Below are 13717 nucleotides of genomic sequence, written 5' to 3'. Positions count from 1 at the left end.
TCATTCCCTACACAGTTTTCGTCCATTATTATTGTTTGTTTCACGAGCTCCCGCCAACAACGGCTATCGTCTTACACGTATACATTATTCTTAATAGACTAGAGATAATTTATATGGCAAAACAACGATTGCCGGGTCAGGTACAACATATAAAGATTTTCTGAGGCGGAACGAAGTTCACCTACAAAGAGAGCTCAAGGCGCCGCTCACTGAGCTCGGAAACCAGCAATGGTCAAACCGCCTCACGGCTCTCAAAGTGCAGGACAACAGCCTCTGGCAAGCCACCAAGCATGTCACTAAAAGACGCGCTAGGATGCCGCCTCTGCATGGCGAGAGAGGACTAGTGTTCAGCGCCCAAGATAAAGCCAACGCACTCGCCGACGTCTTCGAGAAACAATTCACCCCATCAGAGGCGCGAGACCGAGAACACGAGAGAACAGTTAGACAACAGCTAACTGCATTTCTCGCAGCAGAGGATGACGTCGCTGTCGATATACCTGCCTTCCTCAACCGAGGAGGTAGTAAAAGCCATCAGATCTCTACCCACAAATAAAGCCCCAGGTCATGACCTCCTCACCAATGAACTGCTAAAACACCATCCCCAGCTAGCGATAGGAAAACTGACAGAAATATTCAACGAGATCACGCGAACACAAAAATTCCCGAAGCAGTGGAAACACGCGGAAGTGGTCGCGGTCGCTAAGCCTGGAAAAGACCCCCCTCTTTCCCCAGCACCAACGTCCCATAAGTTTACTCCTCACTCTCAGTAAACTTTACGAGCGCCTCCTTTTGGTTCACATCGAACGATACATACGTAGAGAAGAAATGCTCCCCCAATTCCAGTTCGGATTTCGCAACAAACACTCAGCACCCCAACAACTATGAGAGTAGTCGGAGCCGCCACAGAAGCCTTCAACCGGAAAGGCTACTGTAGCCTAGTGCTACTCTACAAACTTTACACATTAGGGTTCCCCGGCCAAGTCGTTAAGCTACTGCGCAGCTACCTAGCTAATCGTACATTTTCTGTCAAAGTAGACACTGCTAAGTCGAGCACACGAGGCATACGGGCTGGTGTCCCACAGGGCTCGGTGTTAGGCCCTGTGTTGTACAACTTATACACAGCCGATACACCGACTGCCCCACAGACCCACACAGCCAAGTATGCCGATGACACGGCCTATTTTGCCACCAGCACCAACAGGACACTTGTTACAAGAAGACTACAAAACCGCCCCAACAACACTGAAACATGGGCCAAGAAATGGAGAATAACAGCGATAAAACACAAGCGATCATGATTACATAAGGAAAAGGCAAACGATCCATTGCACACCGTCGAAGACAGAACAGAACACTCAGACCCCATAGGCGTGAAATCCCGTGGAAAAAAACCGCGAAGTACCTGGGGGTCACTTTAGACCAACGCCTTAGCTGGAGAACGCATATAAACGATCTCCGCAATAAGGCAAGTGCCAGGTTGAATGAGCTATATCCACTACTAAACAGCAGCAGCAGTCTCGCAGCGACAATTGGAGTCAGGCTCTACTGCTGCTTAGTAAGACCGATATTCGAGTATGCCTGTCCGGTGTGGGGATATGCAGCTAAGTCGCACATAGCGCGGCTGCAGAGAACTCAAAATAGGGCACTGCGACGGGCATTACACGTCCTCTCTCGATTCCCCACGACAGACACACACGAAGCCGCGGCAATGAAAGTGCTCACACAAAGATTTCGAGAACTCGCGGCCGTATTCTACCGAACCGCGCGCAACTCCGAAAACCCACTCATAAACACACTAGGGAACTACCCCAGCAACCCAACAAAATTCAGGAGACCCAAAGCAATCCTGGACTAAACAAAACACGATATCAAAAAACCACTGCATAAAAAGTTAGGCCAGAACAAAAGTTAGGGGCATGCCCAGCATGCCATATAATTGCACAGTTAAGTAGAAGAAAAGTCAGAAGACAAAAACCCTTCACCACAGATATTCTCACATTTGTGAGAAAACCATACAGAGTGTTACAAAAAGGTACGGCCAAGCTTTCAGGAAACATTCCTCACACACAAAGAAAGAAAATATGTTATGTGGACATGTGTCCGGAAACGCTTAATTTCCATGTTAGAGCTCATTTTAGTTTCGTCAGTATGTACTGCACGTCCTCGATTCACCGTCAGTTGGCCCAATTGAAGGAAGGTAATGTTGACTTCGGTGCTTGTGTTGACATGCGACTCATTGCTCTGCAGTACTAGCATCAAGCACATCAGTACGTAGCATCAACAGGTTAGTGTTCATCACGAACGTGGTTTTGCAGTCAGTGGAATGATTACAAATGCGGAGTTGGCAGATGCCCATTTGATGTATGGATTAGCACGGGGCAATAGCCGTGACGCGGTACGTTTGTATAGAGACAGATTTCCAGAACGAAGGCGTGCAGACAGGAAGACGTTCGAAGCAATTGATCGGCGTCTTAGGTAGCACGGAACATTCCAGCCTATGACTCGCGACTGGGGAAGACCTAGAACGACGACGACACCTGCAATGGACGAGGCAATTCTTCGTGCAGTTGACGATAACCCTAACATTTGGTACCCGGGTTGCGTAGACAAGAGCTTTCAAATGCCCCCATAAATGAAAGTCAAGAGGGTTGAGGTCAGGAGAGCGTAGAGGCCATGGAATTGGTCCGCCTCTACCAATCCATCGGTCACCGAATCTGTTGTTGAGAAGCGTACGAACACTTCGACTGAAATGTGCAGGACCTTCATCGTGCATGAACCACATGTTGTGTCGTACTTGTAAAGGCACATGTTCTAGCAGCACAGGTAGAGTATCCCGTATGAAATCATGATAACGTGCTCCATTGAGCGTAGATGGAAGAACATGGGGACCAATCAACACATCACCAACAATGCCTGCCCAAACGTTCACAGAAAATCTGTGTTGATGACGTAATTGCGCAATTGCGTGCGGATTCTCGTCGGTCCACACATGTTGAAGGTGAAAATTTACAATTTGATCACGTTAGAATGAAGCGTCATCCGTAATGAGAACATTTGCACTGAAATGAGGATTGACACACTGTTGGATGAACCATTCGCAGAAGTGTACCCGTGGAGGCCAATCAGCTGCTGATAGTGCCTGCACACGCTGTACGTGGTACGGAAACAACTGGTTCTCCCGTAGCACTCTCCATACAGTGACGTGGTCAACGTTACCTTGTACAGCAGCAACTTCTCTGACGCTGCCATTAGTGTTATCGTCAACTGCATGAAGAATTGCCTCGTCCATTGCAGGTGTCCTCGTCGTTCTAGGTCTTCCCCAGTCGCGAGTCGTAGGCTGGAATGTTCCGTGCTCCCTAAGACGCCGATCAATTGTTTCGAACGTCTTCCTGTCGGGACACCTTCGTTCTGGAAATCTGTCTCGATACAAACGTACCGCGCCACGGCTATTGCCCCGTGCTAATCCATACATCAAATGGGCATCAGCCAACTTCGCATTTGTAAACATTGCACTGACTGCAAAACCACGTTCGTGATGAACACTAACCTGTTGATGCTACGTACTGATGTGCTTGATGCTAGTACTGTAGAGCAATGAGTCGCATGTCAACACAAGCACCGAAGTCAACATTACCTTCCTTCAATTGGGCCAACTGGCGGTGAATCGAGGACGTACAGTACATACTGACGAAACTAAAATGAGCTCTAACACGGAAATTAAGCGTTTCCGGACACATGTCCACATAACATCTTTTCTTTATTTGTGTGTGAGGAATGTTTCCTGAAAGTTTGGCCGTACCTTTTTGTAACACCCTGTATATGCAAGGAGAGAGAGGGGGGGGGGGGGGTATAAATTGTGTTGCACGTATACTTTATTCTTATCGACTAGAGATAATTTATATGGCAAAACAACGTTTGCAGGGTTAGCTATGACACGTAAAGATTTTCAGAGGCGGAACGAAGTTTGCCGGGCGTCGCTAGTTTCTCAATATATCTCCCAGAAGTGTTAGTTACCTGGTTTCCTGATTTCTCCATCTTGGGTTTTTTGTAATGGGCGGGTATTACATCTGTTAAGACCTCTCCGCTGCCACCCCCTCCCCCACCTCACAAAGGGCTACAAGCGGAGACAGACGCCGACTACTGTGCGTCAGCGCGGTGCGTCGCGTGGCACCGCGTGACGTCACAGGCGGGAAGTCGCTCCCGTCGCCTTTCACCCCGAAGCCCGCCGCTGAGTTCTGTTCTCTGCCGCCGACGCCCTCCGCGGCTGTGAAAGGACGGCCACTGGCCGGTATGGCCCACTATATATACTCGCCGCAGCGTCCACCTGGTCATCAGTTCACCAGCAGCCGCTGCAGCAACCACACGACAACAACATGAAGGTCCTGGTGAGTACGCTAACTCTCTCACCGAGCCAAGTGCTGATAGTACAGCACGTGACTCAATGGCCCAGTGCAGGCCTTTCAACTGGACGCCACTTCGAAGACTAGTGTGCCCCTGCAGCTTCCCACCTGGGGAAAGAGATCTAACGTGGAATCCGAATGTGCAGTGGAGACTCCTCACATCTATGAGAGGTGTTTAGATTAAAGGTAGACAGAAAAACCCTCTGTCCGGTCAGGATTCGTTTTCCCCATACGCACTCTACAACTAGACTACTTGGACCAACATTATTGACAGTCAGTGGGGCAAAGATTATTTTCAGTCCACCTATGCCTTTTTTCCCGAATTATTATTAAATTCATATATTTGCTTTTTTGTAATCCAGATTTCAGCTATTCTACCGTTTTAAATTTGTAAAGTTTCGTTTCCAAACTGTTTCCTGTGTAAGACAAATTACTTCCTAAACACAGTCACTGGTAGACATCTTCAATTATAACCGCTTGGTTGCACTTGTAAATTATTTCTTCGTACATCCACATTTAAACTGGACGAAGCTGCGACACAGCTGGTACAATTTTTATTAATAGTGAAATTCCTCCAGCTGTACTTAAGATTTTATATTTACTTCGCTAGACACAGTTTTAATCTGCCAGGAAGTTCATATGAGCGCACACTCCGCTGCAGAGCGAAAATCTGATTCTGGAAACACCCCCAGGCTGTGGCTAAGCCATGTCTCCGCAATATCCTTTCTTTCAGGAGGGCTAGTTCTGCAAGGTTCGCAGGAGAGCTTCTGTAAAGTTTGGAAGGTAGGAGACGACATGCTGGCAGAAGTAAAGCTGTGAGGACCGGGCGTGAGTCGTGCGTCGGTAGCTTAGATGGTAGAGCACTTGCCCGCGATAGGCAAAGGTCCCGAGTTGAAGTCTCGGTCGGGCACACAGTTTTAATCTGCCAGGAAGTTTCATATCAGCGCACACTCCGCTGCAGAGTGAAAATCTCATTCTCTACTTCGCTACTAGTTTCGACGTTGCGTCAACGACATCTTCACGCCCTTACACTGTAATGAAATCAGTTGTGTGTGGCTGTCTAGAATTCTGCGGTGAGACCAAGACGTGCTCCACATGGATGACGGGCGGTAACTGATTATTTAACGACCGATTTTGTAACCTGGAAGCTTAAATATGGCTAATCATGGTATTAAAATGCAACTTGGATCGGACTGAACAGTCCTTGTCTGTGAATAAATGATGGTATATGGGACACTAGTGCATCCAAGCCATCTTACGATGAAAGTGCAACCACGAAACCAGTTACGGTACTTTTTCAGTAAAGTAAATCAAAAATCAAATAGATCCGCCAATTGTGTCATTTATTCATAGACAAGGAATGCTTGGTCTCGTCCATGTTGCCATCCAGTGTCAGGATGCACGATATTTAACTTGATGATGAAGCTTCTAGGCCATAAAACCGGTTGTTAAATAAATTTTTTACAACAGCACGCAAATGGTTATAATTCAACAAGGCTACTTCCTATATGTTTTACTAATTTCTGCGGCACTGTGAAGTGGGTCAATGCGTATTCATTCCTGTTAAGACGACATTATTTTTGTGTCAACCACAGTTTTATATTTCCTGGCACATCAGTAACAAACCAGGGTTATTACGAGGGTCGTCCAGTAAGTTCCGAACGGTCGCGAGGTGGAAAGCACTGGGAAAATTCGGTAAACCTTTGCACAGGTGTGTTGGGCAGTGTCTCTAGAATGGCCGTCGATCGTGTCGCGTCGCTCTTTTCAGTTCTGAGTGAACAGTGAGCACGCAAAAATGCGTAGGGAATAGCGTCTCCTGCCAAATATGAGGGTCTGGTTAGAGATTTCGCCTGTGTCATGCAGCCCACATAACACAAATGTCGAGCAGTTCCTTCATCATGCCAATTCTCGGCCGCACACTGCAGGGGCAATGAAAACGCTCCTGCAGCGTTTCTGATGACAAGTGTTTGATCACCCACAGTACAGTCCGTAATTGGCTCCCTCTGAGTCTCATCTCTGCTCACAAGAACCGCTGGCTATGAAGACAAAATTTTTCCACAGACAAAGAGTTGCAGACCAGTGCAGATAACTTGCTGCTTTCTATGACGAGGATATTGGAAAGTTGATCCAACACTACGACTATGTAGAGAAGTAAGTGGAAGGTGAACCTAACTGTTGCAAATAAAACATTTCTGGTTTTCACTGTGGTTTCAATTTCCCGACCGATCGGAACTTACTTTCTGGACAACCCTCGTATTTCTTTATTGTTGTATTCCCCTCGCCCCATATGGGTGTGTGTGTGGGAGGGGGGGGGGGAGAGGGGGGGACAGTGCTGCAATCGACCTGCTCTTCCGGCAAAGGATATATAACATACACAAAGTCGAAAAACATTAATTTAGAAGGTGAGATACTTACCAACGATTTTAAGATATGTGATGATGGATTTAATGAAAGTTTTATATAAACTAAATCTGATTTTCTTCGTTTTTTAACTTTAAAACAGGAAATCTGACAGGTAAAACGAAACGATAAGAACAGATTTAAAACACGCTGTAAAACAGTGACTTAAAAATGAAGCACTGTACTGTCACTGAAAATTGAAGGTCCTGCTTTGAGTAAAATAATTTGTTGTTCGATGGGGAAGTGTCTGGTTGTTTGGTGTGTAGTATAGTAGCAGGGTAGAAGTATGGAGGACTGATGCGTAGCATCATTGGAGACAGACTACAGGTTGCATAGTCAGGAAACGAGTTGTTAGCAGTTTCTCGAAGATCACAAATGCAGGGGAGAAAAGGAGCAGGGAAAGATAGTCAGGGATGTGGAGTAAAGCTAGAATTCTTTCTTTTATGTAAAAAGGCCGTAGCATTTCACTAAGAAGAGAACAGTACTTCAACTAGGCATTGCAGCATGAATTTACGCAACCTACTACCCTCACCTTTCTTAGTACGAGGTGCATTCAAGTTCTAAGGCCTCCGATTTTTTTTCTCCGGACTGGAAAGAGATAGAAACATGCGCATTATTTTAAAATGAGGTCGCCTTCATTGTCAATACGTCCCAGAGATGGCAGCACCGTACGGCAGATGGAACTGTTTTAAATACTTAAAATGGCGACGTTTTTCTTAGTTGAACAGCGTGCAATCATTCGTTTTCTGAATTTGCGTGGTGTGAAACCAATTGAAATTCATCGACAGTTGAAGGAGTTATGGATGTGTCGAAAGTGCGTTCGTGGGTGCGACAGTTTAATGAAGGCAGAACATCGTGTGACAACAAACCGAAACAACCTCGGGATCGCATAAGCCGGTCTGACGGCATGATCGAGAAAGTGGAGAGAATTGTTTTTGGGGATCGCCGAATGACTGTTGAACAGATCGCCTCCAGAGTTGGCATTTCTATGGGTTCTGTGCACACAACCCTGCATGACGACCTGAAAATGCGAAAAGTGTCATCCAGGTGGGTGCCACGAATGCTGACGGACGACCACACGGCTGCCCGTGTTGCATGTTGCTAAGCAATGTTGACGCGCAACGACAGCATGAATGGGACTTTCTTTTCGTCGGTTGTGACAATGGATGAGACGTGGATGCCATTTTTCAATCCAGAAACAAAGCGCCAGTCAGCTCAATGGAAGCACACAGATTCACCGCCACCAAAAAAATTTCGGGTAACCACCAGTGCTGAAAAAATGATGGTGTCCATGTTCTGGGACAGCGAGGGCGTAATCCGTACCCGCTGCGTTCCAAAGGGCACTACGGTAACAGGCGCATCCTACGAAAATGTTTTGAACAACAAATTCCTTCCTGCACTGCAACAAAAACGTCCGGGAAGGGCTGCGCGTGTGCTGTTTCACCAAGACAACGCACCCGCAGATCGAGCTAACGTTACGCAACAGTTTCTTCGTGATAACAACTTTGAAGTGATTCCTCATGCTCCCTACTAACCTGACCTGGCTCCTAGTGACTTTTGGATTTTTCCAACAATGAAAGACACTCTCCGTGGCCGCACATTCACCAGCCGTGCTGCTATTGCCTCAGCGATTTTCCAGTGGTCAAAACAGACTCCTAAAGAAGCCTTCGCCGCTGCCATAGAATCATGGCGTCAGCGCTGTGAAAAATGTGTACGTCTGCAGGGCGATTACGTCGAGAAGTAACGCCAGATTTATCGATTTCAGGTGAGTAGTTAATTAGAAAAAAAAATTGGAGTCCTTAGAACTTGAATCCACCTCGTATAAGGGGCGATCAAAAAGCTTTCTTTTCATGGCGTTCCTTCAGCGATTACGCAACGTAGCGCGACTTCTACGCGGGTATACAAGCACTGACATACGGGCAAGGGATTAGTGTGGCGTTCGTGTCTTTGCGACTTGCATGCGGTATGAGTAGACAGTGAACTTTGGCGACTTAATTATCAAATGCGTCCAAAGAAGACCAACATGTTATTACTCTTTCCTTGGCTGCCGACGGACAAACGCAGGTAGGCATCCATCGCAAAATGAAGGAATTGTATGGATTAAGTAACTACCGTCGTGGCATGGTGCACCAAGTTCATGATAACGGCCGTTCTCTTATTTCAGATTTCGCAATGCAGAAGTTACCCTAACTAAAGTGAGAGACACTCGCGAAACCTCCCATTAGTCCTGATCTCGCCCCATGCGATTATCACGCCTCCGGTCCCTCAAAAAATGCCTCCCAAGTCTGCAAGCCTCAAACACCACATTCGTCTCCCTCCAACGGTTACCCCTTATCATCTAGAAGGCAGTGGTTAATCACATTTTCTAAGTAAAATAGAGAAAGGTAGGAGACATACAGCAGTCTTGTCTTAACCTTTTCCCTAGTTCCATTCAGTTAGAACCTTCATTGTCATTGGTACATTTTTACTTTAAATATAATGAGTTTATAAGTCGTCTGGTTTTACAATTCACTCTCTTTCCCCTAGTTTAAGTTGTAAGCTTATTCCAAGCCATATTATGAAATGCGTGAGTTTTCGAGTACAAGACGCGTAGTATAAAAAGTAAAATTCGAGAGGACTTATGAAGAGTCAATGTGCGTACCATTTCTGACTGGAACAGGAATGGGAGAAGTTAATATTGGAGCTCTGAGTACTGTCTATCACATGGCTCACATAGTGTGGATGTAGAAGGACTTGTAGGCTGGTACTGTAGACGTTGGGTCATCTTCACGCTGTCGTAGTACAGAAGTAGAAGGACACATAGGTGATACCATAGACACTGGGCTGACGTTTCTGACCTTCTTCTTCCTCAGGCTATCGTAGTCCTGGCTCTGACCACCGTGGCGTTTGCTGAGGAGGAGAAGAAGCAGGAGAAGCGAGGCCTGCTGGGTCTGGGATACGGAGGTTACGGAGGATATGGAGGATACGGAGGCTACGGAGGCTACGGACACGGCCTGACCCTGGCCGCCGCCCCCGCAGCCATTGCCGCCCCCGCCATCGCGCACGCCCCCGCAGTCGCCGTCGCCGCCGCCCCCGCCATCGCTCACGCCCCCGCAGTGGCTGTCGCTCCAGCCATTGCCCATGCTCCCGCTGCCGTCTCAACTGTCTCACAGGTACGTATTCTCCTCCATCTACTCACCACAGGTACTAGAACCATATACGTGGCCAACGAAGGTAGCTCTGTGGTCACCGCACCAAACTATCACCACACCAAGCTACAAATTCTTAAGTGATAAGCACTGCACATGGCTTTGTGTACCCGTCTATTTTTTCCCAAATATCGGGTGAGTAAAATAAAACTGGCTCGGAAAATATTTCATGCACCTTCAGACAGGCAACCAAACTTACATCATTCACATCTGGCCTTTCTTACCTTAAGGTAATTGAAATATTTTCTGAGCCAGCTTTGTTTTGTCAACGCTGTATACCCTGTATTCTGCGCCACCTTCCCTCATAGCCAAATGCTGAACTCAGTCTTCCATTAACTTGACTCCCTGTAGCGCACTGTACCCCCTCCCTCCTCTTCACCCAACCTTGAGGACTCTTCCTATGGCCCCATCCACTTGTACTGTGGGATGTCGGCATTCACCAGTTCTTTGGGTTTACCTCACAGATATCTATAGCTGTACATGTTGTCTCCATTTTTTAACTCTTTTATCTTTTAGGAATATTTTTATTATATTGGTTGCAGTTACCTTCAACACAGTATATGCGGCCACTTCATTCCGGGGTTACGACGAATCTTACCTCCTCACACAGTGAATAGCTTATGATAAGAAACCCTGTAGTGTACCAGTCTGAGAACAGATCTTTACGATACTATGGACAAGTTGTGTGCCTTCTTCTTTGAAAATCATTTCCGTTTCCTCATAGGGACTGTCCTGCCTGCCAGGTAGGATTTCAGCAGCAATATGTGCTACATGGGGACTCCCTTTCTATATTTCTAATAGTTTAAACATCAGCCCTTCGTGCAACATGGAGACGAGTGCTCTGAGGATGTCCTTGAATATTGTGCCTAGATACTATCGGGAATTACAAGACGTCTACAGCTTGCTCCACCAATCACAGTAGTTGTTAGGCTTTTGTATGAGCGCTTCTGAATCCGAACTGGAGGTGTAGAAGCAGATGTGTTGCTTTGACGTTCTGTGATAGGCCCACAGAGCATAGTCTCTCAAAACACTAGCATGTCGTCACGCTTGTAACAGCTCACCCAGTCTTCCTTTCTCCCTCAAGGACTTCAATTTCTAGCCCTCAACAATTTGCAGCCAACTGCCCTTTCCTAAGCCACCATTTGTGAGATTCACCTGTCCTACCAATTAAATTGTACAGTTTTACGAAAATGTGTGCTAAACAAGGATTAGTAGTCACAGTCTTGACTGTAACAGCCAAAGTTCTTCGGCTAGAGAACTGCCTTTCAAACTTAAGACTTAGAGTCTGCGCCTTGCGTGCCGTTTCATTTTGTCAGAAAGTTTCAAAAAGAGCCTCTTCATCTCCGTTTAACTACTGCAACCATCATCCATTTGAATGTGCTAACTATAATCAAGCCAAACTGCCCTCCGGATGTTTATTATTAACCAATCTCTCCATTTAGTCAAACTGTGATATTAATTTTTGTTGACTTCGAATTCCATTCAGTACCCCCTCATTTGTTATCACATCAGCTTATCAAATTTTCAGCACCATCCTCTAACACCAAACTTCAATAGATTCTACAGTCTTTGTGTCTAAACTGTTTGTTATTTACGTTTCTCTTCTACACATGGCTGTACTCCAAACAAACACTTGCTCAAAAGACTTTCTAAAATTAAAATCTGTGTACAACGTCAGCAAATTTCTCTTTTCCAGAACTGCTGGTATCAATTTTATATCCTCTATATATCAAGCAGCTTCAGTTATTTTGGTGCCTAAATAACAAAATTCATCTACCACTTTTAGTGTCTCGTTTTCTTTATCTAATCCCCTTACCTTCGCCTGATGTAATTTGACTACACTCTATTACTCCTACATTATTGATACTGGGCTTACAATTTGTCTTCAATAAACAATTCCTTCCATTCAAATGCTCATCCAATGGCTTTAGTGCCACTTACAGAAGAACGGCGTCATCGGCAAACACTAAGTTTCTATTTAGTTTCCCGGAACTTTTATTTTCTTTTCCAAAATTCTCCTGAGTTTCGTTGAATACAATGTACGAGATAAGATTGGTGGAACATGGGGTCGTATTTCCGATCAATTACGGTCTTTGTATTTATGGTGAAATATCCTCAGGTTATCAGGCGAGTCGTAGCGTCGTGCTGTCGCGACGTTTCGACGAGTTTCTTGCTCATCATCTTCAGGTGAAGATGGAGATGTCGAGTTGGAAACTTGTCGAAACATTGAGACAGCACGACGCCACGACACAAACGATAACTGGAGAAGATACCAGTGAAATTCGCCGAGGAAGCATGCATTCCCATAGCGTATCTGCATTTATGTTATGAAAATGATCGCTACCTTGTAGATGATGTGGATGATTATTGTGCAAAGATGCCTGACAGCCTGCTACTGCGTGATCACCTAGCGATGCTTTAACATTCTTCCTCTGCCCAGGTGAGCTACGGCACCACCCACTACGCCCCCGCAGTGGCTAAGGTGGCTGCTGCCCCCGTCGCTGTGGCCGCCCCCGCCATCGCAGCCGCCCCCGCCATCGCAGCCGCCCCCGCTGTCGGCCTCGGCTATGGACACGGACTGAGCCTGGGATATGGCCACGGGCTGGGCTACGGATACGGACAGGGACTGGGATACGGACACAGTCTCGGTCTGGGATACGCCGCCGCCGCCCCCGCCGTCAGCTTGGGATACGGAGGATACGGACACGGTCTGAGCCTCGGCTATGGCCACCATTAGGACCTCAAAGAGTGGAGACGACATCACCCCACAATCACAACCGTCGACGTTCATTGCCCATCACCACAGCGCTCAACATGGCCACACATGTATCACCTTCGATAGTCACTGTGCATCACCCCAAAGTTAATAAAAGTATTATTTTGAATACACGTTAAACGAATGAGTTTGTTTACTTCTTCTCTTGATTACCTTGTCCTTTACTGTATGGATAAATGATGATGGCGTCCTCTTGGGTAAAATATTCCGGAGGTAAAATAGTCCCCCATTCGGATCTCCGGGCGGGGACTACTCAGGAAGACGTCGTTATCAGGAGAAAGAAAACTGGCGTTCTACGGATCGGAGCGTGGAATGTCAGATCCCTTAATCGGGCAGGTAGGTTAGAAAATTTAAAAAGGAAAATGGATAGGTTAAAGTTGGATGTTGTTCAATCTGTATATTGAGCAAGCAGTAAAGGACACAAAAGAAAAATTCGGAGTAGGTATTAAAATCCATGGAGAAGAAACAAAAACTTTAAGGTTCGCCGATGACATTGTTATTCTGTCAGAGACAGCAAAGGACTTGGAAGAGCAGTTAAACGGAATGGACAGTGTTTTGAAAGGAGGATATAAGATGAACATCAACAAAAGCAAAACGAGGATAACGGAATGTAGACGAATTAATTCGGGTGATACTGAGGGAATTAGATTAGGAAATGAGACACTTAAAGTAGTAAAGGAGTTTTGCTATTTGGGGAGCAAAAGAATGATGGTCGAAGTAGAGAGGATATAAAATGTAGGCTGGCAATAGCAAGGAAAGCGTTTCTGAAGAAGAGAAATTTGTTAACATCGAGTATAGATTTACGTGTCAGGAAGTCGTTTCTGAAAGTATTTGTATGGAGTGTAGCCATGTATGGAAGTGAAATGTGGACGATAAATAGTTTGCAGAAGAGAATAGAAGCTTTCGAAATGTGGTGCTACAGAAGAATGCTGAAGATTAGATGGGTAGATCAC

General features: G+C 46.1%; 1 protein-coding gene across 1 annotated transcript; it reads left to right on the top strand.

The window, feature by feature from the left end:
- The first annotated feature begins 4262 nt into the window (after nucleotides 1-4262).
- On the top strand, nucleotides 4263-12884 carry LOC124717234 (cuticle protein 63). The gene is made up of 3 exons (XM_047244034.1): nucleotides 4263-4385; nucleotides 9653-9952; nucleotides 12429-12884. The coding sequence occupies exons 1-3, from the start codon at nucleotides 4374-4376 to the stop codon at nucleotides 12723-12725; spliced, it is 609 nt and encodes a 202-aa protein (XP_047099990.1). The 5' UTR covers nucleotides 4263-4373; the 3' UTR covers nucleotides 12726-12884.
- Nucleotides 12885-13717: the final 833 nt, after the last annotated feature.

Source organism: Schistocerca piceifrons, chromosome 9 (assembly GCF_021461385.2).
Source record: "Schistocerca piceifrons isolate TAMUIC-IGC-003096 chromosome 9, iqSchPice1.1, whole genome shotgun sequence".
NCBI classification, from domain to species: Eukaryota; Metazoa; Arthropoda; class Insecta; order Orthoptera; family Acrididae; genus Schistocerca; species Schistocerca piceifrons.
The sequence above is the reverse complement of the archived record's forward strand: the minus strand, read 5'-3'. Positions and strand labels throughout refer to the sequence as shown.